Below are 27,723 nucleotides of genomic sequence, written 5' to 3'. Positions count from 1 at the left end.
ATAGCTGCAGGACCTAAGATTCAGAATAATTGAGTGATTTTCAAGTAGTCACACAGTTAATAAATGGCAGAGCTTGGAACTTGAACTCACCTCTCATCCCAGAGCTAATGTGGTTTCAATCTCTCTATGGATCCTTCCATTATCCAATATATACTCAGTCTGTAGTCTGTCAGCTACAGCATTCATGTTAGCTATGTGGCTCAATGGATACAGATTGAACTTGGAATCAGGAAGATCTGAGTTCAAATTTGACCTCAGACAATAGCTATAGGACTCTGGGCAAGTCTTTTAACCTTGTTTGACTCAGTTCTTCATCTATAAAATGAGCAGGAGAAGGAAATGACAAAACATTCTAGCATTGCCAAGAAAGTTTCAAATGGGTCACAGAGAGTTGGGCACAACTGAAAATTGACTGAACAACAAAAATACCTCCATAATTTCCATGCACTGGATCCATTCTCACATTTTTCCCAAAAATAGCTTCAAAAGAAGATGAAAGTTCTCTATAGCTGTGCAGAAGACATTGCAAATGTGCTTTTAAGAGCAACAGAAGAAGAGAGGACTATAAGCTTTTCTTTTTGATTTAGAGACCCACTTATTTTGCCAATAGCAAAAACAAAACTGATGGTCAGATTGGGCAAAAGTATTTTATAAGGACAAAGGAACACTCACTAAAATCAATGTGTAGCTATAGCAAAATGCAATAATTTGTTCATTTTTCTTTGGAAAGACAGTAACTGTAAGTTTTAACTGGGGTAGCCAATTTCCTTAATTCCAAGTTTCCCCCATTTCAGAAATACTTCTTCCTAGTCATCCTCATTTGAAATGTGTATGCTATTTGGCCTTTTGCTACCTACTCTCAAAAGTTTTAACCACTGCCATTTAAAAGCCAGCATCTACCATCGAGGCATTCTTGTGTTGCCTACTTTCTTCCACAGCCTGTCACATTTGCCTGGATGATTTTGTGACTGCAGCATGTGCTCACTGAGGCTGTACTTGAAAACTAATCTAAACCTCCAGGTGACTCAGTGAGCCCCAATGCAGAAACAGCCAATCAACTTGAAATTGCAAGGCTAGACCACTTGAAATAGAACTTGTCACGCCCAGTCAAAGCTATTGACTTCTTGTCACTTCTGTGAGTTTTTGACGGGATTGAAGGAGCCTGGCAGGTAGTTTCAAAAAGCCCCCAAATCTACAAAATTTTTCTAAGTCTTTCCTATACTTTACCAGACTCAGAGAAATGATACAACAGATAATAGAAGTGTCAATCTCCCCAGCCCTTGCCCCTTTCACACTCAGATTTGGGGATGAAGATCCAATGACCATTATCTGTATGACTAGAATTTCAGCACTAAATTGTGACCCTTAATTTCCTTTCTACAAAGCTAGAGAGGGAAATGTAAATAACTGAAGTTCTCTTTAATGTTTAAAATCCTAAAATAGCATCTCAATGGAAGTTTTCTACTAGTGGGAAAAGAATGACCCCTTTTTGGGTAATAAGAAAACAGAGTCAAAGATGTCTCCCAGAACCCAGAAAGCATTAGCAGCTTAAAAACTGTATATTAGAGAAGGGATATTATCTGTAAGTATATGGATCAAGACCCCATATTCCAGTTTGAAATTGGGGACCTCTAAAGCCAATTCAATTCTAGAGTCTCAGTGATTACTGTGCTAACAAAAACATCAGAAAACAGTAACAGAAAAAGCAATGATTCCAAGAGGCACGTGAGAAAGCCAATGCTGAGGTACAGAGGTAATTAGATCATTGAATGTATGAAACAACTACAAGGCCAGTATAGCCATATCAAAGGATATGTGGAGGCAAGACTTATAGAGGAAAGTTAACGTGATAGAAAAGGGTAAGGCTGGGAAGAGATCACTGGAGCTTTTTGAGTTGTGTGTGGGGATAAGTGTAGAAAAAAACTGATCAGGCTTGCACTTTGGGGAAATCACTTTGTTAGCTATATGGAAGGTGAATTGGAGTGGAAAGAATTTGATTCATGGATCCCAAATAAGAGACTATTTCAATAATCCTGGAGAGAGAGAATGAAGACCTGAACTAGGATGATGACTATGTGAGTAGGGTAGAGATTGTAAGATTCGACAATTGATTAACTATAAAGGCAGTGAAAGAGAAGAAAAGAGCAAAGAAAGTGAAGTTTTTAACCTGAAAGTTTAAAGGATGATGGTGCCCTCAACATTTAAGGGAGGTTCAGAAATTGGGTAGCTTTAAAAGGAAAGATAATGAGTTCTATTTTGGACATGTTTGAGATATTTGTAGGACATCTAGTTCAAATCTTGTCATTTCTACTTCCACACTCTCTTTCACATATCTCTTTCGTAACTTGGAATAGTATTCTTATCTCCACACACGTGAGCCTACCACAGGCTCTTATCACATCTTGTTTGGACTGTTCCATTGGCTTCCTAATTGGTCTGCCTACTTCAAGTCTCAATCCATTCCAACTAGCCCTCCCCAAAGCTGCCAAAAGTGACTTTCCTAAGATCTGGATCTGACCATATCACCTGCACACATACACAATCAGTAAACTGTTGCCAATCAGTCATTTTTAGCCATCTCTGACTCTTCATAACCCCGTTAGGGTTTTCTTGATAAAGATACTGGAGTGGTCTGCCATTTCTTTCTCCAGCTTATCTTACTGATGAGGAAACTGGGGGAAATAGGATTGTGACTTGCCCAAATCACACAGCTAGTTAAGTGTGTGAAGCCAAATTTTACTGCATGAAGATGAGTCTTGCTGACTCCAAGCACATTACTTTCGTGCCACCAAGCTGCCCCACTAGTAGCTCCCTATTACCTAGCCAGCTAGGTCACATAGTGGGTAGAGAACTGGACCTTGAACCAACTGAACTCAAACCTGGCCTCAGATACTTGCTAGCTGTGTAACCCCAGACAAATAAGTTCATCTCCCTCCACCTCAGTTTCTTCATCTGTGAAGAAAGGTTTTAAGGATCAAGTGAGATAATTAGTGTAAAACACTTCGCATACCTTAAAGCACTATATAAATATTAGTTATTATTACCTCCAGTTTTGGCATCTTCATAGCCTGGCATATCCTCTATTTCCAGTTTTATTACATATCACCTTTCTCCCCACACTCCATGATCTAACCAAACTGAGCATACTGATTTTCATACACTCAAGGCTTCCTCTCCCTGGATGTTCAGCAATCCCAAATGATCATTTGACAGAAGCTTGCCACCAGAAAGATAGCCATTGAGAAATGATTTTTCTTTCTTTCTTTTTGTTGGCTGCAACTCACAAAAATGGTTGTTGTAACTTTGGAGAGACTGTGATTTTCACATGCAGAAGGGATACCCATGGCAATAATTTCAGGATCCTATAAAACGATAAATTTGAATTAAGTCAAAGTCAGGGCAGCTGGATAGCACACTGATCTTGGAGTCAGGAAGACCTGAGTTCAATATGAACTTAGAATCTTACTAGCTGGGTGACTAAATTTAAAATGGACATAATAACAGCCCCAACCTTTCAGGGTTGTCGTGAGGACCAAATAAGAAAATATATTTAAAGTGCTTAGTACAGTGTTTGGCATGTAGTGGCTGCTTAATGAATTATTGTTTCCTTAAATCTATTGCTAAGGATACATTTCCTTATTGCCCTTCCCAAAAGAAGGACTATGATTTCTCCAACTCAAAAATAAATAATAGAGCAGATAAAACTGCACTGTTTAATTTCTGACACAGTTCCATTCAAGCTTCAAAAAACAAGGATTTCTGAAAAAAACAAAGTTCATGATGGGTCCAAATAATACAACATTTTTCAGGCTGTTACACTAATAATTCCCATTCCCATTTAACAAATGTTATACCCTTCTACTCTCAGGTTAGAAAATACAGTTTCATGTACTATTTTCTATTCTTTGTAAGCTTTGTTTTTAATTTTTTGTTCCAGTTTAAGGGGAAAGGCCTGTCGAGGGCTGCTTTTGTTCTCTTTTCTATTTCTACTTAGTTTTGTGACAATGGAGAGCTCCCCACTCTTCTCAAGTGTAAAATAAAAGCTGAAATTGAAACTAAAAACAGCTTTAAAAAATCACCCCTTTCCCAGCCAGACTGGGAAATTTATTTGTAAATAAGTATGATTGATACCGAGGAACAGACAGAGTGAGAATTGATCTTTAGGACAGAAGTTCCATAAAATAAGCAAAGTCCAAAAAATTTAGTAAAGGTCTGCTATTGCTATACATAGCCTTTCATGGTTCTCCTTTTACTTTCTCTACTGTTTGCCTCAGTTTCCTCATCTATAAAATGATCTGGAGAAGGAAATGACAAGTCACTCCTACATTTTTGGTAAGAGAACCCCAAATGAAACAACAAAAAGATTCCTTCTAGATCCAAATCTATAATTCCATGCCCTAAGTGAATAAAGGCAGTAGAGAGACTGGCATAGGGTCCTTGAATTGTACAGTTTTTCTCTCTTAAACTTTAATTCCATTCAAGTAACCATATTTTCAAAGCACTTTCAGATGCATTATTTCAATTGAGCCTTACAAGAACCCAAAGAAAGTGATGGAGCAAGTGATGCTCTGCCATCCCTCCTTTACTGATAGGTTAGGTCACTTGTCTAAGGTTACATAGCCATACCTGGCAGATGGAGGTCTGGACTCAAGGTCTTTTGACTTCCATCCCCAGGCTCTTTCCATTGGGCCAAACTCACATTCAAAGTGTTATGACTAAAATTATCTCAAGAGACAGATTTTGGGGATAGAAATATAAGTTTATCGATTATACCTAGATTTTTGGTTAGGCCAGCATCATAATCAATAAAGTGGTATAGGTCTCCATGGCTCTGTCACAATGAGGGGTTACCTCAGCTGGCTCAGGCAGCCTAATAAATAGATTCTTGGGAGCTTAGTATTCAGCCCCTCCCTTGGACATCCCAAGACATCTTTATTTGGTGATAGCTATTAAAGAGGTGGGCCATCAACCTATCCACCCCTCTCCATCACCACAGGTGGACAGCTCACATTCACTAGAAAAGGACCCTTCTCCCCTTCATCTTTTAACCAAATTCTGTTTTTAAAAAAGGCATTCTTTGGGATTCTGAAAGACAGACAGACAAACAAACAGAAACCAAGAGACAGAGACATCAGACAGACAGAGAGATAGAGTATACTAGTGGCCAGTATGCAGAATCTTAATTATTCTTATGTCCAAAATTCTGTCAGACTAAACAAATTCATCCTCAAAATCAACATTAGTCTTTACTACAATCACCTGAGACCTTAATAAAGATCAGGATATGGATAAATATTAATTTTAAGAAATAATTTAAAATATACCGAAGCACAATTGCTGATATTTAGAGCCATTAAATATAACATCATTGTAAATGGAAAGTAAAGAGATTAATGAGAATATTCAGGGCATCTTCCTTTGAAAAATAAGGAATAATTATATTGGTATTTTATAAAAATCTTTGACACTCTCAAGAAGAAACAGAATGTTGGCATTAAGGCAGAAGCCAGGAAAAGGTGGGAAAAAATATCTATTAAGGGGCTATACAAACTTAATGCCAGGCATTGTGCTAATAATGCTTTATAGATATTTCATTTGATCTCTCTAACAACCCTGTGAGGCAGATGTCCCATTTTATAGTTGAGAATACTGAGGCAAAAAGTCACATAGTAAGTCTCTGATTCCAGATTTAACTTAGATCATCTTAACTTCAAGTCCAGTCCAGTGATCTATCCATTGAACCACTTAGGTAGGCATCAATGAATTAATCAATCAGCAAACAAATTACCATAGTTCATATTTGTCTCTTATGAGATTTACAAACTGCTTTCCTAATAAATTGCCACTTTAAATACATATATAATACTGGTGGTAGGGTAGTTGAGGGTTGGGAGGGTTTTTTTTTTCTCTTCTCGCCCCAGTATTTTGGTATCTTCTCTGGTATCCTTGCTATCCATGAAGCAGAGGAAATGTGGAATGCTTCTTTTGCTAGCATGAGAAAAGGATTCAGGGATGCTCATATTTTTCTGACCCTCACAACCAAAGCAGGATTTGCCCAGCTGTCTATGGAGTCTCTTGCATTTATTGGCATTAATCTTGGGGAGCAGGCTAGTCACAACTCTGACTGCCCACTCCTAGAAACTCTGCTTACTGATTTGGCATCAAAGGAATTCATCTGGCCTGCTTTGTGAGGGGAGTTCAACCCTGTCTAGCTCCCGTCAATTTATAAAGTTTATTTGACACTCTCCTGGTAGCAATTTCAAAAAAACAGTGAGTAGTTACCAGAGATATCAGATGTTCTCATAAAACTGACAGTGAATGGGGGTGGGGGGATTGAGCCCCAGCCCTTGATGGAAAGGGGAAGGGTTTGGGAATCCACTCAAGAATTATTGCAACCCAACAGAGGCCACACACGACAGTGACATGAAAGAACAATATGTGTCCTGGGAATTCTCCACAAAATGCTAATCTGTGTATTTCAAAAACAAATTCTGATTGCCTCTAAACTCACCATCCTCCTTCCTGAGGCAGAATAATATTTCCATGAGTAGAATTGAATTTTTTGCCCATCTGGTTGGCTGACAAGCTGGTTAGTGACAAATATTCTGGATTCTATTAACAAAGTCCATGAGGTATAGAAAGAGGAGTTTGGAAATGACATTGTTATCCCCAGGGCATCTGTCAGGTCAGCCTTTCAAGGGTGGCATGTTGCAAGAGTTTAAACTAAATGAAAAAGGTAGCATCAATCAAAAAGCAAGGGATTCAGAATTGAAGAACAGCAAATAATAGATTATTGTCCAAATCCTTGCCCTCTGAAGACTCGCCCTGAATTTTTTTCTTCCTGGGGAATTAAAGTGTTTCAAGTTTGGCCTTTTTCCTTTCTAGTACTCTCTATAAAGCTTAGTACTTACTTTATCCTAAGGAAAACAGATGTCCTCCTCACCTGTGGATTCAGATACATAAAGCACAGAGATCAGCTGTTAAAATGGAAATCAGACTCTGAGAAATCTGGCTGAGTCTCTCATTGTTCGGTATCCATATTATTTTTAATAATGGGAGATGATTTGTGTGTCAACAGAGCCAAGATGTCTAATATCTTTTCCTCTGTATAGTTCCATTTCTACTCCTCTCACACACAGTTGTTTTTAAATATAACATTTTTGTCTGTTACATTTTCCGTGATTATATTATCAGGCTTCTTGAGTCCTAGTTTGCCATTTTGTCTCCTACACTCTCTCACACACACACTGAGGCAAATAGACATTCTCACAATTTAATCTATCACTTAGCATAGGCTTTTATATAAAATACACAGGAGTCGTGACTTGTCCAGAGTCTAATGTCTGGACACTAATGTCTAATTAGTGTCCAGACACTAATAATAAGTGTCAGAGGGAGCCTTTGAATCGAAGTTTTCCTGATTCCAGGATCAGTACTACATCCACCAGCCCTGATGACTCTATTTGGAGGAACCCCTATCTAATTTTATTATGAAATTCAGAGGGAAGTTCGGGTTGGTTAGAAGTAAAAATTAACTTTGAAGGCAATATTTCAACAAGGCTTCTGTTCCATACAGTAAAACAATAATTTAGCTGTAATTTTTCTTCAGCAAACAATCTTCAGCCCTTAACTGGCCAACAGCATTATTTACAGGGTCCTATATCTGATTTCTTCAGTGTGGAGATTCCCTCCACATGGGCAGATAGCAATTTATCCATACATTTTTCTATTAGACAACTTGTGTCTATTTTTTAAGTTGCCTATAAAGAAGCAGTCCAACACTCTGAAGACCTCTCCTGTTGTTTGTTTTTTAATAATTCCTCTAAGGCAACAATATAGCATTTGGGCTGTCTATATAATTGTTTCTTATCACATGAGAAGCCTTCCTTTTTGGACAGTCATGACCTTGAGGATAATTCTTCTTTATGCCACTTCTTCCACAACTGTTGTTGTTGATAAAACCCTGCTGATGCCAATCAGGCGTTATTCAGATCACCTGCAATTTTTATTCTCTGGACACGGGGATCTTCCATGAAGTAACCTAAAGAACATGAGTGATTTACCCTTTTAATAAAGAGCAACTTGGGTATTCTCAAATGGTATTAACATTGTTATCATTGATGATTTTTATTACCCAAGAAATTTAAAATATTTCCTAAGAGGCTTGTTGTCTATTATATATCTATCTAAAGAATCCTTTCGATATTTCTCACAGACCTCCAGAATGTTAACTCTGAATAGGACCTTAGAAACCCTATTGCTTGTACATCTCAAAGGCTACGGATATTTGTGTTATGAACTTCTTTTTTTCACCACTTAAATAAAAGTATCCTCTAAGCCCTCGTTTTCCTACTTAATATCCCAGAACCAATTTCGGTATCTTTCTTTGTTTATCTATACCTTCTTTTTGTTTTACATAAGGCTGGAGTCACCTAGATGTGTAAGGATTGTTCAACTGTAAGCGTAAATCTCATTGCACAGGGAAAGCAATGAATTTAAATAAACACATACAATATTTTCCTCAAGTTCACTTCTATGATATATTAATTTATATTATAATATTATATATTACATATAATATTACATAATATTATAATCTAGACGCATCTACATTTTAGGGCTTTAGCCACATAGAGCCAGTAATTCAAATGTTTTGTCAACATCACTTTTTTTGGCTCATTTGTACTTGTACAGAACCTAAAAATATCACAGTCTTAGTTATTTTTGTTCAGTTATTTCAGTCATATCTGGCTCTTTGTGATCATATTTAGGGATTTCTTGGTGAAGATGTTAGAGTGGTTCATCATTCCCTCATCAGCTCAGTTTACAGATGAGGGACATGAGACAAATAGTAATAAGTGGCTTGCCCAGGGTCACAAAGCTAAGCAGTATCTGAGACCAAATTTGGAATTAGGAACATGTCTTCCTGACTCTGTGCCCTCTCTCCACTGCATCACCTAAGTGTCCCACTCTTCTCAGTATCTGAAGATTAATTGATGAATTGTCCCTAGCAAATTAAAAAACAGTGAGGAATAGTTCATTTATGACTGTCCTTGTAAAAGGATGATGTGAATTCAAATTATTGCTCTGAAATACACTAGTTTTTAGGCCCTGAACAAGCCACTTAAACTCCCAGTGCCTCCCCCACCCCCATGCCGAGGTAAATCTCTAAGATTATAAATCACAAACTAGGTACTAGCATGCACTGGTAGAAACTGTTCTTTCACTGGGAATTTCCTATACCAGTGAAATATTAGGCATGGCCCAAACACAATTATCATTTTAAATTTCAAATATCTTACTGTCATTTTTTAAATTTAATTAATTAATTTAGAAGATTTTTCCATGTTCATATGATTTGTTTTCTTTCCCTGCCCTTCTTTCTCCCCCCTCCCAGAGCCAACAAGCAATTCCATTGGGTTTTGCATGTATCATTGTTCAAAACCTATTTCCATATTATTACTATTTCCAATAGAGTGATTGTTTAAAGTCAACATCCCCAATCATATCCCCATTGCACCATGCAATCAATCATATGTTTTTCTCCTGGGTTTCTACTTCCACAGTTCTTTCTCTGGATAGCTTCTTTCTCATAAGTCCCTCAGAATTGTCCTAGATCATTGCATTGCTGCTAGTAGAGAAGTCCATTACATTCAATTGTGCCAAAGTATATCAGCCTCTTTGTATAAGGTTTTCCTGGCTCTGCTCCTCTCACTCTGCATCAATTCCTGGAAGTCGTTCCAGCTCATTATTCCTTTCAGCACAATAATATTCCTTCACCATCAGATACCACAATTTGTTCAGCCATTCCCCAATTGATGAATACCCTCTCATTTTCCAGTTATTTGTCACTACAAAGATCATGGCTATGAATATTTTTGTACAAGTATTTTCCCTATTATCTCTTTGGGGTACAAACCCAGCAGTGGTATGGCTGGATCAAAGGGCAGACAGTCCCTTAAAGCCCTTTGAGCATACTTCCAAATTGCTATCCAGAATGATTGGACCAACCCACAACTCCACCACTAATGCATTAGTGTCCCAATTTTGCCACCACCCCTCCAATATTTATTAATTTCCTTTGCTGTCATATTGAGTAATCTGCTAGGTGTGAGGTGGTATCTCAGAGTTGTTTTAATTTGCATTTCTCTAATTATGAGAAATTTAGAATACTTTTTCATGTGCTTATTAATAGTTTTGATTTCTTTATCTAAAACTGCTTATTCATGTCCCTTTCCCGATTATCTGTTGGGAAATGACTTGATTTTTAATGCAATAATTTTTTAAATATCTCCTTATGAATTTGAGAAATTAGACCTTTGTCAGATATTTTTGTCATAAAGATTTTTCCCAATTTGTTGCTTCCATTCTAATTTTGGTTGCATTGGTTTTGTTTGTACAAAACCTTTTTAATTTAATGTAATCAAAATTATTCATTTTATATTTTGTAATACTCTCTATCTCTTGCTTAGTCTTAACTTCTTTCCTTTCCCATAGATCTGATCGCTATACTATTCTATGTTCACCTAATTTACTTATAGTTTCCTTCTTTATATTTAAGTCATTACCCATTCTGAACTTGTCTTGGTATAAGGTGTGAGATGTTGATCTGAACCTAATCTCTCCCATACTGTTTTCCACTGTCATTTATTTTTAAATACATTCTTTCCCATTTCTACCCTTCCCCACATGAAAATGTATTTTTCATGTACTGTATTAATCCTTATATAAGGACCTGGAGTAGAAAAGTCCTAATTCCCATATATTATAGGGAATGACTGGGTATTTCTGGATATAGGGCCCAAATTAGAAATTATATCCACTTTGCTGTTTTTTTTTGCATTTCCTTTGTTCTTAGCAATCCCCAGGAATGTGTCCCTTTTAACAAAACTTGGTTAATAAATGAAGGGGACAAGGGTTTTTTTCTGTGTGTTCCTCATGACATGAGGATGGGAAGTGGTAGATAGGTTGATGGACCACCTCTTTATTAGCTATTTACCAATTAAAGATGTCTTGGGATGTTCAAGAGAGGCCTGAATGATGAGCTCTTAAAACTCTATTTACAAATCTACCTAAACAAGCTTCAGGATCTCTGGTCATTGAAAAAAAGAGCCATTGACCTATGTGACTTAATTGGTTATGATAGTGGCTTAACCAACAAACTGATATAATCAATAAATGGATATTCTTACCCCAAAATCATACTTTTAACATAATTTTAATTGTAAAATCCAGTTAGCACAATGCCCGGCACATAGTAGCTACTTAATATATGAATTTTTCATTCATAACAAATCCCATTTGATGACCAATATATCTACTCCAGACTCTCAAGTTCAGATCACTCCTTGTTTCTCCTTTGTTCTAGTTGTAGTGAGTACAATTCCAAATCTGTGAGACAGCTCTCCAAGTTGTGGGGAACACGAGGAGTTTCCCAACCTTTTGAGTCTCCACCAGTGATCATTTTCCCCCAGAGTAATTCAGTTCATCTCAGGAGATTCCTCTCCTAACTGAAAAGCAAAGATAAGATTTTTCTCTTTCGCCCACTGGGTTCTCCAAGGTATTAATAGCTTCCTAAAGGATGCCCAAGAGACCACTTCTAGACAAGTTTCTAGCTATGTGGTAGCAGATTGTGTTGGACTATTAAAGTATTAGAAGATAGACTTTGGCAATTCAAATGGCAGAGAACCCTGCTTCCCTTTCATCATATTGTTTGGAGGTCTATGAGGACAAAGACACATGTGAATGCAACAGCATCATGCAGCTTCACAGCTCTTATCTTACACAGTAATCTTTCCCATTCCCATAAAGATGAACTTCTCTGCAAGGCTTTACAGCACTATTGTTTAGAATTCTAAAGTACAGATTAAGAAACCAATATTCTGGTTCTCTTAGTTGCTAACTATTTGTTGGGCACTGAGCAAGTCATTCCTTAAGATCATCAAATTATAAAGATGGAGAGCTGAAAGAGACTTCATGGCCCATAATAACCCTTCCATTTTACATATATGATAACTGAGGTCCAGAAAGAATAAGAGACTTGTCAAATTCACTTATATAGCAAGTAAAGGAACCAAGATACAGGATTTTGTTTCCTGTTCTGGAAACAAAAACATTATCATAATTGTAGAATCATCAATTATGCTAATTAAACTATACTATGTGCAGATGGATATACTGTTCCTGTAAATTCATCAATGTTAGAGATTTCCAGTATGGAATCTCACTTCACCCAGGCAAATTGGCAACCATTTATAGTCTAGGAAATTTGTCTGAGGCATTGAGAAAATAAATGACTTGCACATGGTCATACAGCTAGTAAGTGTCAGAGGCATAACTTGACCCAGGATCTTCCTGAACCCAAGGTCAGATCTCTGTTGCTATACAACACTGCCATGGAATTGGACATCAAGGCCAAAGTAAAAGACTCTGCCCTTGTTATTAATGTTGCTCATGATTTCAGTAACTTACAGCTGATATTTGTCAACTATTTTCTTTGGATAAATACTATCTGGAATGATGGAATTAAATATTTAAAGCTAAAAATGGCCCCATAGGTTATCCAATACAACCTTCTTATTTTATATATGACGAAACTGAGACCCAGAAAAGTCAAATGGCTTGCCTTCTTTCTGGGAGAAAAATTCTATAGTTTTGAAGTCTCCTCCACAAAGGTAGGTAGAGAAGATTGGATCCAATGCCTCTTTTAAGCCCTACAATAGCATCTCCTTCTATACATGGCATTATAATTTCCACTTTATAAAATGAGGGAAACAGCATGGAAAGTTCCAGTAATATAGTAAATCTTCTTAACCTCTAATATCACCCCTTTCTTTTCCCATAGTTTAAATTTCCAGGGATATGTGATTAAGTAGTACTCACATCATGTAAATGACCATATAAATCTAGTTTTATTTGGTCCTTTTAATTGCTGCTTGAATTATTCACAAGTAAAATACAGGGATTATATGATTAAGTGTTAATGATCATAAACAAAAAAGTCATAGTAATTATTATAAATTGGTATTTATATATGATAACAAAAGTGTTCATAGAGAGTGTTTTCTCACTGGGAATGGAATATTAGGCCTGGCTCAAATCTTTTTTTTTTTTAATTAAAAATATCCTACTGATGTCATTTGGTTTTACATCATACTTCTCATTTCTGTCCTCCATTTAGTGCATTTGTTCCTGGCACAACATAATCACTTAAATGAATTTTTCATACATTATGAATCTCATTTGATATTTAATATATTTCATCCTGATCATACTCTTCCCAACAACCCCTTCAGATAAGTATAGATCTTATTATTCCCATGATACAGATGAGGAAACTGAGACTCCCAAGGTTTAGTAATTCGCCTACAGTCACATAGCTAGTAAGTATCAAAGGTAAGATTCCACTTCAGATTTTCTTGACAAGTCCCTGCCCTCAAGCACCTTCCATTCTCCTAAAGGGATAAAATATAGAGAAAATGATGTCGAGAATATGATATAAAATCATTTAAAAAAAGAGAGTACTAATAGCAGAGGGAAAAAAGGGACAGCTTGAGGGAAGAGTCAGCACCTGAGCAGAATGTCAAAGACAGCTGAGGAAGCCAAAAGGGAGTGATTAGAAGGGAGCATTCCAGGCATGGGGAACTGGCAGCATAAATGCAGTGAGGCAAGAAATCAAATGTTAAGTTCAGAGAACAGTCAGTCATCTAGTTTGACTGTAATGTCAAGAGTGTGAAAGGAGGTAATGTGAGATAAGCCTGGAAAGGTTGGTTAGAGATATGCTATTATCTGCCTTTCCCCTCCTTATTTCCTCTTCAATCCTGCTACACATAGTTCATGAGAGGTTTAGGGGTGATGCTGAAGGATCGTGGAAAGAATCACAAGAGAACTGCAGGAAAACAAAATCTTTAGAGAAACACCACTGAATGGCAGCCCTAAAATCCCTTACATTTACATAGTGTTTTTGAAGTTAAAGGGTTCTTTTGCTTATATTATCTCATTTGATCTTCATAAAAAGAACTATACAGGGTAGCTAATGCAAGGTTTATTCACATAGAGGATTTAAGATACTGAAACACAAATCACATAGTTAAAAATAATAGTAACAATAACAACTAGTACTTTACTTCTATTGGATAGTTAGGTGGCACAGTGCAGGACCTAGAGGCAGGAAGATTCAGCTTCCTGAGTTCAAATTTGGCCTCAGATACTTACTAGATGTGTGATCCTGGGCAAGCCACTTAACCTTGTTTGCCTCAGTTTCTTCATCAGTCAAATGGGATGGAGAAGGAAATGGAAAACCGTATCTTTGCCAAGAAAATCTCAAATGAGTCAGACTCAACTGAAAAATAACAAAATTGCTTATATGATTTAATCTGATCCTCAAAACAACCCTGTGAGGTGGGCACTAATATTAGCTTCATTTTACAGATGAGGAACCCAAAGCTTAAGACCCACTTGATGACTTGCCCAGAGGTACACAGCTAGTGTCTAAGATAGGGCTCAAATATGAATCTTCCTGATTCCAAATCCAGCATTCTATTCACCATGCTGCCCAGCTGCCTGGACTATAAATGTCGAGCTGGTAATAAAACAAATTTATATCTTCTGAATCTGGGGCTATGATACTGTTTTTGGAATGTCCCTGGGTTTGACACCTGGACCTTCTAAATACTTCCTAAATGACCTGGGGGAAATCACTTTATCTTTCTTTTTTAAACCTTTACCTTCCATCATGGAATCAATATTAAGTATTGGCTCCAAGGCAGAGGAGCAATAAGGACTAGGCAAGTGGGATTAAGTGACTTGTCCAGGGTCATACAGCTATCTGAGGCCAGGTTTCAAACAAGAACCTTCAGTCTCAAAGCCTGGTTCTCAACCCACCAAACCACTCAGCTACCCCCAAATCACTTTATTTTTTAAGATTTCACTTTCCTCAATTGTATAAAGGGGATTGAATCAGGGGCTCTCTAAGGTTTATTCCAACTTTAAATTTATTCTAGAAATTTACTATTTTTTCACAGTTTCAAGTGTTTTGGGGTTTTTTTTACAAATTTTATCATGTTCAATCCTCATGGCAACCACTGTTATGATCTCTATTTTTCAGTTGAGGAAACAAAGGCAGACAGACACAGATTAAGTAACTTATCCAGCATCCTAGAGCTAGTAAACATCTGAAGTCAGACTTAAACTCAGGTCTTTCTTACTCCAAGCCACAGGCTTTATTCACTGGATCACCAAGCTGTCTCAATGTCCTTAGATACATAACATATGTACATACACATCTACACATATATACATATATATATAAAGCTATTTTAGAGGACCATCCAATAGAGACATACTAAACCACAATTCTTAAATATTTACATATATCTACTAATAGTTTATGTTTCAAAGTATACACAATTATAGGTCCTGAAATCAGTTATTTGAAAAAGGAATCTTTAGCAAGTATATCTTCCTTAGACTTTGGTGTCTTCTTCACTTACAAAACCAGTCATCATTCCATTTGAACAAGGAATACACTGGATCCCGTCCATTTTATATGTAGACCTGAGCTGCCAGGCAGCCTTTGTCCTGCTTCTACAGCTATACCATCATTTAATGAATGTCTAAAGCAATTTCATCATGTTTGCTCCATCCAGCACACTTACTGTGTGTGATTGCTCTGTGGTAAGCAAATAGCTTTATATATATAAAGGTTGTCTGAATTCAGATATGGGTGCATTGATTGAATTTTTAGACTGGGGGTAAAATGGATTGCTAATGGCCACCTTGTTTTAAATTTCAGATTACAGTATTTCGGATGGGATCAGAAGGACACCAGGACATTGATTTAGCGATCCTGACAGCTTTACTCAAAGGTAAAAGAGCTCTTGGGTTCAGAGGGTAAATCAAAAAGGAAAAAAAAAACAAGCAGCAGATGGATTATCTTTATAACCTCTGTATTCACTTACAATAGATATAGAGCCCAAATAATAAGTTATGAAATAAGCCAAACACAGGTGTCAGTGATGGACTCTACTTTAAGCTATTGTCCATTCCATGAAATTCTTTTTTTTTTTAATTTAGAATATTTTCCCATAGTACATGATTCATGAATTTTCCCATCCCTCTTTCCTCCCCCCTCCCCCACTTCTGGAGTTGACAAGCAATTCCACTGGGTCCCTTCTATAAAATTCTGATAGGAAAAAAGCATTATTATGATATTATTATACATATTTATATACACTATAGATTAAATAATGCCCCTTTAAATACAATACCTACATCGGATGAAAGTCTAATGCAATAAATTCTTTTTATGAAATGAGTTAATCTTGTTCACCAACAGAGGTGCTAACAACATGTCCCTTATATTTGATCCTCTGTGAAGTTAGATTTGTTCAAATTGAGACTTGTGAGTCCCTCTGCCTCTCTAGTAATGGACTGTGGATGGGGCAGCCATGTGCCCACAGAGAGTGCTCACCCATGCTATAGGTTCACCATCAATGCTCTAGGTAATGAGGTATAATGGATAAAGAGTTGATTGCTGAGTCAGGAAGTATTGTGTTCAAGTGCCACCTCAAACATATACTGATATGTGTAGCTGGTCATATAATTTCATCTCTCTCTGCTTCCCCAGTGAGTCTATAAGTCTATAAATTACACAAAAGACACTGACCTACATGGCAAATGGAATTTCCTCACTGGGAATTCCATATGCCAGTGGAATTACTGAGCCAGTCCCATCTCACATGACAGAGAAGAGAAGGGAATAACATTGATAGAGCACCTTCTATATGCTAGACACTGCTAAGCAATAGTAAGTAGGTGCTATTATCTGCATTTTATAATTGAGAAAATTAAGGCAAATAGGAGTTAAGTGGCTCACCTAGGCTCATATATCTAAGAAGTATCTAAGGCAAGATTTGAACTCAAATCCAGGCAATTGAGTGGTACAGTGGATAGAGTGTCTTAGACTTGGAGTGAGAATGACCTCAATTTAAATCCTGCCCTAGTCACTTATTAGATTTTTGAGTCTAGGTGAATCATTTAACTTGTCTCATCCTTGGTTTCCTCATCTGTAAAATAGAGGTAATCATGTTACTTGCTTCTCAGGGTTGTTGTGAGAATCAACTTGGATAACATATATTTGTCCCTTTCAAACTTTAAAGTGCTATATAAATTATTGTTATTATTATTATTACATATTAGGAGATGAGCATGCAAAGACAAGAGGAAAACCATTTCTTGCCTGGAGATAAATCCTCCATTAAAGTCGGTGACATGCAAGTTCAAACAAACCCAGCTCTATCTAAAGCAGGGATTTTTCACCTATTCTATGGTATGGATCCCTTTGGCAGTCTAGTGAAGCTTATGGACCCTCTCTCAGGATTCTATTTTTAAATGCATAAAATAGAATGCATTAATATGATAAAGAAATCACTTGTATTGAAATGGTTACCCAAATATTGCAGAGGCAAGGAAGTTAAAGAGTTCCAATCCCCAGGGTAAGATCTTCTGGTCTGAAACTAGCACAAGAACAATAGGAGACAACATATGCTATAGGATACAACACCTAGCACAATGCCTGGCATATAGTAAATGTTAAATAAATGCAAGTGGATTGACTAATGCAATGTGTTCGCATGTCCACCTCTGGGGTTTAGATGTCCTGTCAGTTCAGAGGCATTTTTGACAGTGAGACCAGAGCTTTTGGTGTCCCTCCATAAATAATCAGTGTGAAATTAATAAATAAGCCAAAGGAAGACATCTCTTATTTGTTTGCATCTAGAAGTATTAACAAATTCTATGGAGAGATACATCTGAAGTATCAATTACTGGGTAGATAGCCCAGTGACTCAATAGTAAAACGAAAATCTCAAAATGAACACCCAAGAGACGGGCTTCTGATCCCATCTTCAAAATCCCTGTTCTAGCCTCCCTTGTCCAACTGCTCTACTTCTGGAAGATTTTATTTACACAAAATAAAAAAATGACTTGGGAGTTGAAATGAATAATTTGAGGACCATGTAATGAGATACCAGAATATATAAAAGCACAATTCTCCCTTTTGTCAAAAAATCCTTTCAGTGAAAACAGAGGTGATGAAAAAAGTCTGAGGAAAATGCTTGTCTGTATTTTTATCTATCTTTATAAAATGTCGAAGTGTTCTCCTAGACAAGTGAAAAATCAGACTAGCAGAGTATATCTATGCCTTCCAGTGGCAGTATAAATGTTACAGTACTGTGTACAACTAAGAAGTTTTCCTGATCTCAATTTGCCCATCTAAACCATGACCTATCTCTAGGTATACTGTTTTGTTACCTTTTTCTTACTCCTCATTCCAAGCTTAACTATCTTTAAGATTTATTTCATAGAACATATGATAGGAGATTAAGAAAATTATGATTGCTCTAAGAAATTAACAGTTCTAATCACCATGATGAATATTATGCAGCAATGGATGCTAATAGCATTTATGCCATTAAAAAATTGTCAGCTCTATTTTCTGATGGCTTTTGAATTTTCTCAAATGCTAATCCACTTGATTTGTGAAGGGTTTCAAATATGCTCTTAGGTGACTTCTGCAGGGGCCATGATGATCATCTATTGGTATAAAAGAATGTACTTAATTCTAAATCCAATATTGATTTTTAAAAAATCATTGCCAGGGTATTTTGCATTATTTAATATGTATGTATTCTAGTCATGCTCACAGATGTCTCTTGACAGATCAATATTATTCTTCTTGTCTTTCATCTAAGAAAACTGAAGGAGAGAATTTACCTTATAAGAATAGGGTGTCAACCATCAAAATAAGCAAAGGATCTCCTGGTAAAGTGGCTGAAATTAATTAGAGTGAGCAGAAAATCTAAGCAGCTGAGTCAGAGTTAGAGGGAATAAGACAGGTAGATGGAATAAGGAAAGGGAATAAGCATTTATTAAACACCTACTATGGGATGTATGAGGTGTTCAGGAAGGACTAGCTCCACTGCAATGAGGGCTTATTGAGCCCTTTTTTTAGGGCTCATTCTTCACCTTTGGTGTCCACCTACCATTTAGCTCTCACTGTGACTCCAAGAAGCTAAGCCAGATAAAACCAGGTAGATGGGCTAAACCAGGTTAAAGATAACCAAAAGGTTTCAAACCTATTGGTGAGTTAGGGAAGTGTCTACCCCAAATATGTGAAGACTTCTGGTTGAATGGGATGATGAGAAAAAAAATTGATTCAAAGACCATGAAGGTAACTGAAGCAGATACTGTTGGGTGTTTAGACCTTGGTCAAACATTAAAGATGCCAAGATCATCCTGGGCCATGGCTTTTGTCTTCCTTTGATTTCTGACTTTTGTCTTGCCACTGGGCTTAAATCACTCTGAACAAAAGAGTGGGACTGACAACTTTGTGCAGCTCTACCTCATTTAAATCTAATTTACACACAAATCAAGACATGATTCCATGATGTCATTGATCCTCTTCAAAAATAAAGAACAAATTGTGCCAGTCCCTGTGCTAAGCACTTTACAGGTGTTATATCACTTGGGGAATTAGGACAGGTCATGAATTTTCTAATTCTCCTTCATGGAATCCTTTGCAAAGATACAGCAATTTCTGACTACAAGGGTCTGGAAACCTCTGGTTCAGGAACCTCAAAGAAAACAGTTGAGGAACTTAGAACGTTTTTATGATCTGCAAGCTAAATATGATATGTATGACATGCAGGCAACCAAAAAAGCTAACTCAGTTTTAGCTATCCTAGAAGAAGCACACAATGAAGAATGAATAGAGTAATCATTTCACTGTACTCTGCTTTGGTCAGACCACTTCAAGAGTATCACATTTTAATAAAGACACAGACTAGAGGACATCCAGAATAGTGAGGGAACTAGAGATTCTTGATCACACAGGGTTATCGGAATATTTAGCCAAGAGATGTGAAGGCATGAGAGAGGGAAGGGTATGAGAGCTGACTTCAAATACTGGAAGAATGGCTATGTATGAAGGATTACTTTTTTCTATTCAGAGAGCAAAATTAGGAGTGATAAATGGATATTACAAAGAAGTGCATTTAAGGCTCGGTATAAAGAAAAGTTTCCCAACTCTTAGCAGCAACTGATAGCATGCTGAGACTGAAGTCATCATTAACTATGTGACTTAGCAAGTCATTTAAACTGTCTCCTTCAGTTTCTCTGTCTGTCAAATCAGGATAAGAGTCTCTACCTCACATAGTTGTTACAAAGATCAAATAAAAAAATATTTGTTAAGTGTTTAGTCCAGTGACTATTATATAGTATAGGTGCTTAATAAATGCTTCTTATCTCTCCACCCTCCATCCAAAAGTGGAATGGATTACCTTGGAAGGTTCTAGTTCCCCCCTTATTTGGAGATGTTCAAGGAGAGATGTAGCAGGGGAGATTCTTCTTTCAAAATGACTTGGATTAGGTAAACTCTGAGGTACCTTCTAATTCTTTTTTATTAAGAAAAATCTTACCTTCTGTCTTAGAATTAATACTAAGTGTTGTTTTCAAGGCAGAAGATGATTCTTCTACCTTAAGAAATTAAGTAACTTGCCCACAGGCACAAGTAAGAAGTGTCTGAGATCAGATTTGAACCTATAACCTCCAATCTCCAAACTAAGCCACTCAATTGCCCCAGAACCTTCCACTTCTTGAGATTATATGGTTCTAAGATGTCAAGGATATAGCCGTCATTGACCTTATAACAGTGTTATTACTGTTCAAGGCTCTGGTATATACAATGCTGAAGAGTCAAATGAGCAGAACCAAGAGAACATTATATGGACTTGTACATGTCCACCTCCAGAGATAGAACTTATGAACAGAAATAGCAAGACAGTAGTTTTATTTAGACATATATCTTTTTGTCAAATGAAGTCTTCTCTGGTGCAGGGAGGGAGGAAAGGAGGCTGGGAGATACCTGGGAATTTTAATGTAACAAACAAAATAATTTCTTTTTAAAAACTTTCAGCAGCTTATATTATAGCATATTGCGCAAAACCCTCCTTTAAGAAATACACCACTGAGAGAAACATAAATACAAGCACAAAGGTGTGTTTCATCTAATTGTTTCAGCTGAACTCTCAAAGCCATCCTCCAGGAAAGTGGTTCCTATGGAGAAGGGTTCATCCATCCCCACCAACCACCACTCATAGGGAAGACAAGCCAGCCAAACTGGAGCAATAAGATACCCAAAGGAAAAACAGGAGGCAGTGTGTGCCTGGAAAGTCATACCACAATGTTCCCAGATCTTGATGGAGGCAACCCAGAGTCCTGAACCCAAGATCTTTGCAATTTGAAATCTGTTCAGTCCAGTACTTGAAACCATCATCCTGGAATGCATCTTCTGTAGAGACAGAGTCTAGTAAATGTTCCTGCAGTCTCTTCTCTTGAAGGTCCAGATAACAAAATTTCTTGCCACCAAAGTCCTTTGTGCTCTCTAAGGGTGCGACATGGTAAACTGATATCATTTTACCAATGGAAATGAAATTAAAGAAGAGCCATAAACTTCTGTTTTGCCTTTGCACCTTAAGGCACATGAGACCTTTCCATCTGACTTGCAGCTAAAATCTTTTCATTTCCTTCCCAGTAGATTGTAATATGAGCTCCTCAGCAGCAGAGATTGTATTATTCTTCTCTGTATGTCCCAAGCACTTAGCCCAGTACTGTGCACATATTAAGTGCTCAATAAATGTTTCATTCATTCATTCATCAGATTTCCTAGACGTACCCTAAGAACTGTACTCTGTCACAAAGAGATATCACAGAGCTCCTTTGCTCTCCTTCCTGGTGACATAGTCAGCTCTGTAGTACAAAGGCCAGCTGGGGAACCCTGACTCTAAAACCTGTGTTGGGTTGCCTGTGAGCTGTCTACAGGTGAGCTCCCAAAGGGAAAGAGGCTGGCATACTCCATGGTAATTGGCAACTGCTATTTCATTCATCCCCCATGGATCAAATGCCCTGACTTCTTTTAATACCTTTTCTTTTTGAGTTCCTTTAAAGGAATGTCTATTAGTGGGAGATATGAAAAGGACTCCAATTTGTACCTGCTACAAGTTTGTAGGGAGCTGTCCAAGCCCAGAAGGAAGAAATGAAGAAAAGGGGCGCAGGGCAATAGCCCACAGCAAGTATGGTGGATGACACAGACAAGATGAGATTGCTTTAGCAGTTCATTAAAGAAAGGTGTTGAAAGGGACTGCATAAAATCCCAACATTTTATGGTTAAATGATTAAGTGCTAGTGACTCAGAGGATTCATTTTGGGGTTAACTGTCCATTTCCCTCAAAAGTCCCAAGACTGTTTTCCTCTCTATCACATTATAGATTTCCTTAATTCTAAGCCTGAAAAGAAGGTCAGCTATCTAGTTTAATCCTTTTATTTTCAAGATGAGGAAACTGAGAGAAGCTCAATTAATCAGTTACTCAAATCCAAATCTCCAGATTCCACAATTCATACTCTTTCCTCTATGCCTTGTTACCCCCTGTTATAAGTGGTCGTTCTTTGATCCTTGTAACATACCAAAAGTTAAATTCTTATATGTTTCTGGCTCTCAATGCTTTGGGATTAGCATCATATAGAGGATATTATGTGTTCAGTGACCTGCACACTTAGCTAATGCATAGCCCATGCCTCTGTGCTGCTTGCAGCTTGTGAATAAGTCATGACTCCAAACTTCACAGCATTCACAGCAGAATGTTATTTCCTCCCTGGACATGCTCGAACAAGATGAATCTGCCTCATCACGGAAATCAGCAGGCACATGGTCTGAAATATATAGTCATGGGAGATTGGCAACAGCACACTTCAGAGATGGGCAGTTTTAGTTGTTCACCTGGGGCATCCTAGCCGGCAGCAAGTATCGGGAAGTGGCTCCATTATATCCCATTTTCTGGATTAGCATTGCCTGACCAGCTCTTGAACTTCCCTTGTGCATATTAAAGTACTTGCTTCTCAGAATGTCCATGAGTAAATCCTCCCTGAATTACAGAATCATCATCTAGCAATCAAGAGGAAAAAGGTCAGTCAGACCAAGTAAAGCTTCGGCTATGATAAAAACCAATCCAAAGGCAGTGGAAACACAGATAACAGAAATAGTAACCTCCCTAATATATAAATGGACAACTAGGTGGGACAGTGGATAGAGCATTGAGCTTAGAATAAGTTCCAATAAATCCTCAGACACTTATTAGCTGTGTGGCCCTGGGTAAATCACTTAACCCTATTTGCCTCAGTTCTTCATCTGTAAAATGAGCTGGAAAAGGAAATGACAAACCACTCCAGGCTCTCTACCACAAAAACCTCAAATGGGATCACAAAGAGTAGGACACAACTGAAAAACAACAATCTATAAATGGGGTTTGTCAAGATTTGAGACTTTGAGGCTGGTTTAGAGTAAAGAATACCCGAGTTTAATTCCTTCCCTTGCAAGGCATTGCCTATATGATCCTTGGCAAATAACTTAACCTCTCATTACCTCAGGAAACCATAACTGTAGATTATCCATGATGTGCAGATTTTCATAGAGGAGGGAGTTTCTACTTTGAGACTTCCCCACTCTAATGAAATCAGAGATCCATAACATCCCTCCAAAAAGACTTTAAAAAACATCTGGTATTAGTGAGACTCATCTATTCTAGCCTGCTCCTCCTTTAATACCTGATGTCCATGTAAAAGGATCATAGGTTTCAATATGACTGAATTCTGTTTTTCCGGGGCACCATTTCCCTCCTAAAGATATCCATTATTTCTGACCTAGTCCCAGGGAAATAATTAGGGATCAGACTAATTCCATGCTACTCCATCAAGAGTGTCTCTGGAAGGGCAATTGATCAAGTAGCCATAGCCTAATATTTTATTTAAGACTTAGTGTGCTTATTTTTTTTTGGTAAGTCTTGAAAAAAGCATATTTATAAAAATACAAAACCTTAATATCTTTAACCTCCATGACATGGTAAAGTAATTTTAAAAAGTGTTTCCCCTTTCCCCATTCACCAAGTGCAATTTCTCTGGAAATGTTAGCTGGTATAGAACTTAAGGTCCTTGGACTGGGGAATACCTGGGTATCGAGTACATCAAATTAGCCAAGAACCAGGATGTAAGACACAAGTCAAGAGAAAACGAGCTTTCTCTGAGGGGTATGGCTGAAGCATCTGCCCCAGGACACAATAAGGCATTTAATGAAATATTATAGTAAGTTAAAGTGAATCATCCAGCTAATAAGTAGCCAATGTGGAGTTTGAGCCACAATCTTTCTGATTAGAAATCTAGCCTCCTTGTCTCTCCCTTTACTTAGTTCCCTTTCTCCAGGATTGCTCCCCAACCATATCCACTGCTTCTTATTATCTACAAAAAAAATAATAATAAATTCCCTTTCCCCAAAAAAGGAACAGAGACAACACCTCCAAGACCAGAATTTTTTCCCCGTTTTTTACTTTATGTTTATTTCACTCTAATAACAAATTTAAACATCTTTTCCAAGGTTACATGATAGATGTTGTCTCCCTCCCATCTTTCCTCACCCCTCCAGAGTTGACAAGCAATTCCACTGGGTTATACATGTATTATCACTCAAAACATATAAAAACAGAAATTCTTAACCTGCAGTTCACTGATAGATTTGCAGGGGTCTGTGAAATTAGCTTGGGGGGAAATTACATTTTTATTTTTACTATGCTCTGACAAAATTTTGCCATTTCCTTCAATTATGAATTTTTAAAAATTATTCTGAGAAGGGGTTTCATAAACTTCACCAGACTGCCTAAGGGATCTATGATGAAAATAATTAAGAACCCCTGCTCAAATCAAATTTTTTTTATCCAATCCCATATGCTTTCTTTTTTTTTAACCCTTACCTTCTTTCTGAGAATCAATATTAAGTATCAATTCCAAGACAAACCACTGGAAAGGTCTAGACAATTGGGGTTAAGTGACTTGCCCAGGGTCACACAGCTAGCAAGTATCTGGTCACATTTGAATCCAGGACCTCTGGTCTCCAGGCTTGACCACATGCTTCCTTCATCAGTCAAACAACATTTATTATGCCCTTTACACTGTGCCAGGCATTGTGTTAAGCACTGAGGTTACAAAGAAAGGTGAAGAGAAGTTCCCTGCCTTCAAGAAACTTACAGTCTAAAGCGGGAAAACATGAAAAGAACTGAATGTACAACATTTGTATAAGATAAATAGGAGGTAATCTCAAAAGGAAGAGACTTTCTTTGTTCCCCGCAAACTGAAAATGAGCATCTTCAGACCCAGTTAAATATATTTTCCATATTTTTTCAAAGAAATCTCTCCTGGGACTATCCTTCAACTGTCTTTATCCAGAAGAAACAGTCATCACTTGAAGCAAGAAAATAGGACAAGGAATAAATTATGCACAGGCTTGATCTACTTTGTATAGAGGGAGGAAGTGTTCAGACCTTTCATTTGTTTTCCTGAACTGTAGCTGAAAACATTCCTAAAAGTGTCTGATCAGTATGGGCAGCCTTTTAGCACTGAGAAACAATGGGGAACGGTGCCTCCTAGCAACAAGAACCACAGGACCATTTGTAGGGCATCTCAGACCCCCTCGGTCTGATTTCCTTACACTCTAATATAGTTTTCATATAATCAAGGAATCAAATGCTTATTCTAAATTAATCAATTGACTTTCATTGGCTGCCACCAATTGGGGGGTTCTTAAGCTTTATTTTTATGTCATGCCCCCCCTAAAAGTTTGGTAAAGTATATGGACCTCTTCTTAGAAGGATGTTCTTAAAATATATATATATATGTTAATATATATATATAATAATATAAAGTATAAAATAAAATACATAGTATTCCAAAGGAAACTGATTGCACTGAAATACAGCTATTAAAGTATGTTTAATTCAGGGAACCCATATTAAGAACTGTGCCAGGCTTCACAGATTCTGTAGTTTTAAGTCACTAAAATCACTTATGTATGAAATAAACTGATGGAGGTCAGAATAGTAGAATTGGATAGATGGCAAAGTAGATAGAGCATTGGACCTGGAGTCAGAAAAACTCATCTTCCTGAATTCAAATCTGGTCTCAAACACTAGCTGTGTGACCCTGGTCAAATCACTTAACCCCATTTGCCTCAGTTTCCTCATCTGGTAAAAGTGAGCTGGAGAAGGAAATGGCAAACAACTCCAGTATCTCTGCCAAGAAGACCCCAAATGGGATCATGAAGAGTTGGCCACAACTGAAAAACAACTGAACAACAAAAAGAATAGAATAAATAGATTCTGAGTAGAGATTGAAGCACTCTCAGCAGTAAAGACTGAGCTTTTAGTGGCAAGTGTCTGGCTGCTCTGAAATCTTTTTGTTGTCATTTATTTCCTAGTTCTGGGATGAGTTCTATGTGTGGCAACAGGATAGCTGAGCTCTATGGTGATGTGACACTTTATTGAAAGGCCATTAACTCACTTCTTATCCTTTTAGGCAAGATCACATTTAAGTCTCCCAAGTCAGGAATAACTATTTTTTTCCTAAAGAAGCCCAACAAAGAGTCCATGTCCTCCCTTGTTAATTCATTCCATTGTCTCAGGAGCCTTCAATGTCAAATCATCCTTCCTTTCAAAATTTCATAATTCTTGCTATAAATTACACACATTCCCTCTTTCTGTCTTTGTTGGAAATAGACAGTTGATCTTCACACTTGCATAAAGCCTTTATATCCTTAGAGAGTTGAAGAGTTGTTCTTCCCTTTAGGAAAAATAATCTCATTAGAGATTAGAATTAGAAATTCAAAAAATTGGAAAATTTTCTAAACTATCTCAAAATTCATATTTTCCAAGGCTGAAATCATATTTGTGTCTCACCTTTGAACTCTTACCATTTTGTCTACATATATTTTTAAGTATGGAGTCCAAATATGGCCCAAGATCTGAAGAAAGAAACCCTTAACAGGGTTATCACTTTTTAAAGGACTGGGTCCTCCCATAGTTCATTCCCCTAGCATCCCTTTCACTCTTATTCCTCCAAAAAGTCTCCAGTGTCTTAGCAAAGCTATTTAAAATACTAAGCTGTCTTGCACACTGCTTTGATTTCCCAGAAATCCTTGGCTGTAAAGATAAAATTCACATGATAGCTTCACATCTCCCCCAAACAATGACCGGAGGGTAACAATTTACTGGCAAGGTTTTGAGATTAACCAAATTTAAAGCCTCTCTAATTCCTGCTCATCTCTCTCTTGGTGAAGAAGACTCAGAGTTAGTTCTAGAAAGTAATGCCAGCTCCAGAATGCCTGCTGGTGGGAGGAGGCATTTTTAAATCCAGTAAAGCCACAAGGCAAACATCTAAAATCAAGCACTTCATATATTGTATCCCATTCACTAATTGCCTTATATAGACATAGCATATTTAGCAATTTATATATACAAAGTTCTTTGACAGGCATTGTCTAATTTGGTTCTCAGCACAACTGGGTGAGATAGATTGTACAACTCTTATTATCCCCATTTAAAAGATGGGGAAACCAGAACTAAATTATTTTAGCTTATAAAGGGCTGAACCTCTACCCCTACCATATCTCTGACACCCAAGTCCTCTGTTCTTCCCATTACACCAAACTACCCCCTATATTTTATATTTCTTTTATATCCCAGAGGTCCAGTAGATATCTGTTAATATAATAGGTATTGAAGTAATATTTGTTAATTAAATTGTTTTAAAAACACATTTCAGTAGTTAGGCATAGTTCTGAATCATTTA

At 37.3% G+C, this 27,723-nt stretch overlaps 1 protein-coding gene across 8 annotated transcripts in view; it reads left to right on the top strand.

The window, feature by feature from the left end:
• The window catches only part of TRPM3 (transient receptor potential cation channel subfamily M member 3), a 722,593-nt gene that overhangs the window by 529,844 nt on the left and 165,026 nt on the right, over window positions 1-27,723 (top strand). For all 8 annotated transcript variants that reach the window (XM_056804169.1, XM_056804172.1, XM_056804170.1 and 5 more), the window contains exon 9: window positions 15,794-15,866. In XM_056804169.1, coding sequence (XP_056660147.1) covers window positions 15,794-15,866 — 73 coding nt within the window. The remainder of the gene's footprint in view (window positions 1-15,793; window positions 15,867-27,723) is intronic.

Source organism: Monodelphis domestica, chromosome 7 (assembly GCF_027887165.1).
Source record: "Monodelphis domestica isolate mMonDom1 chromosome 7, mMonDom1.pri, whole genome shotgun sequence".
In the NCBI taxonomy this organism is placed as follows: Eukaryota; Metazoa; Chordata; class Mammalia; order Didelphimorphia; family Didelphidae; genus Monodelphis; species Monodelphis domestica.
Note: the sequence above shows the minus strand (reverse complement) of the source record. Positions and strands in the feature narration are given on the sequence as shown.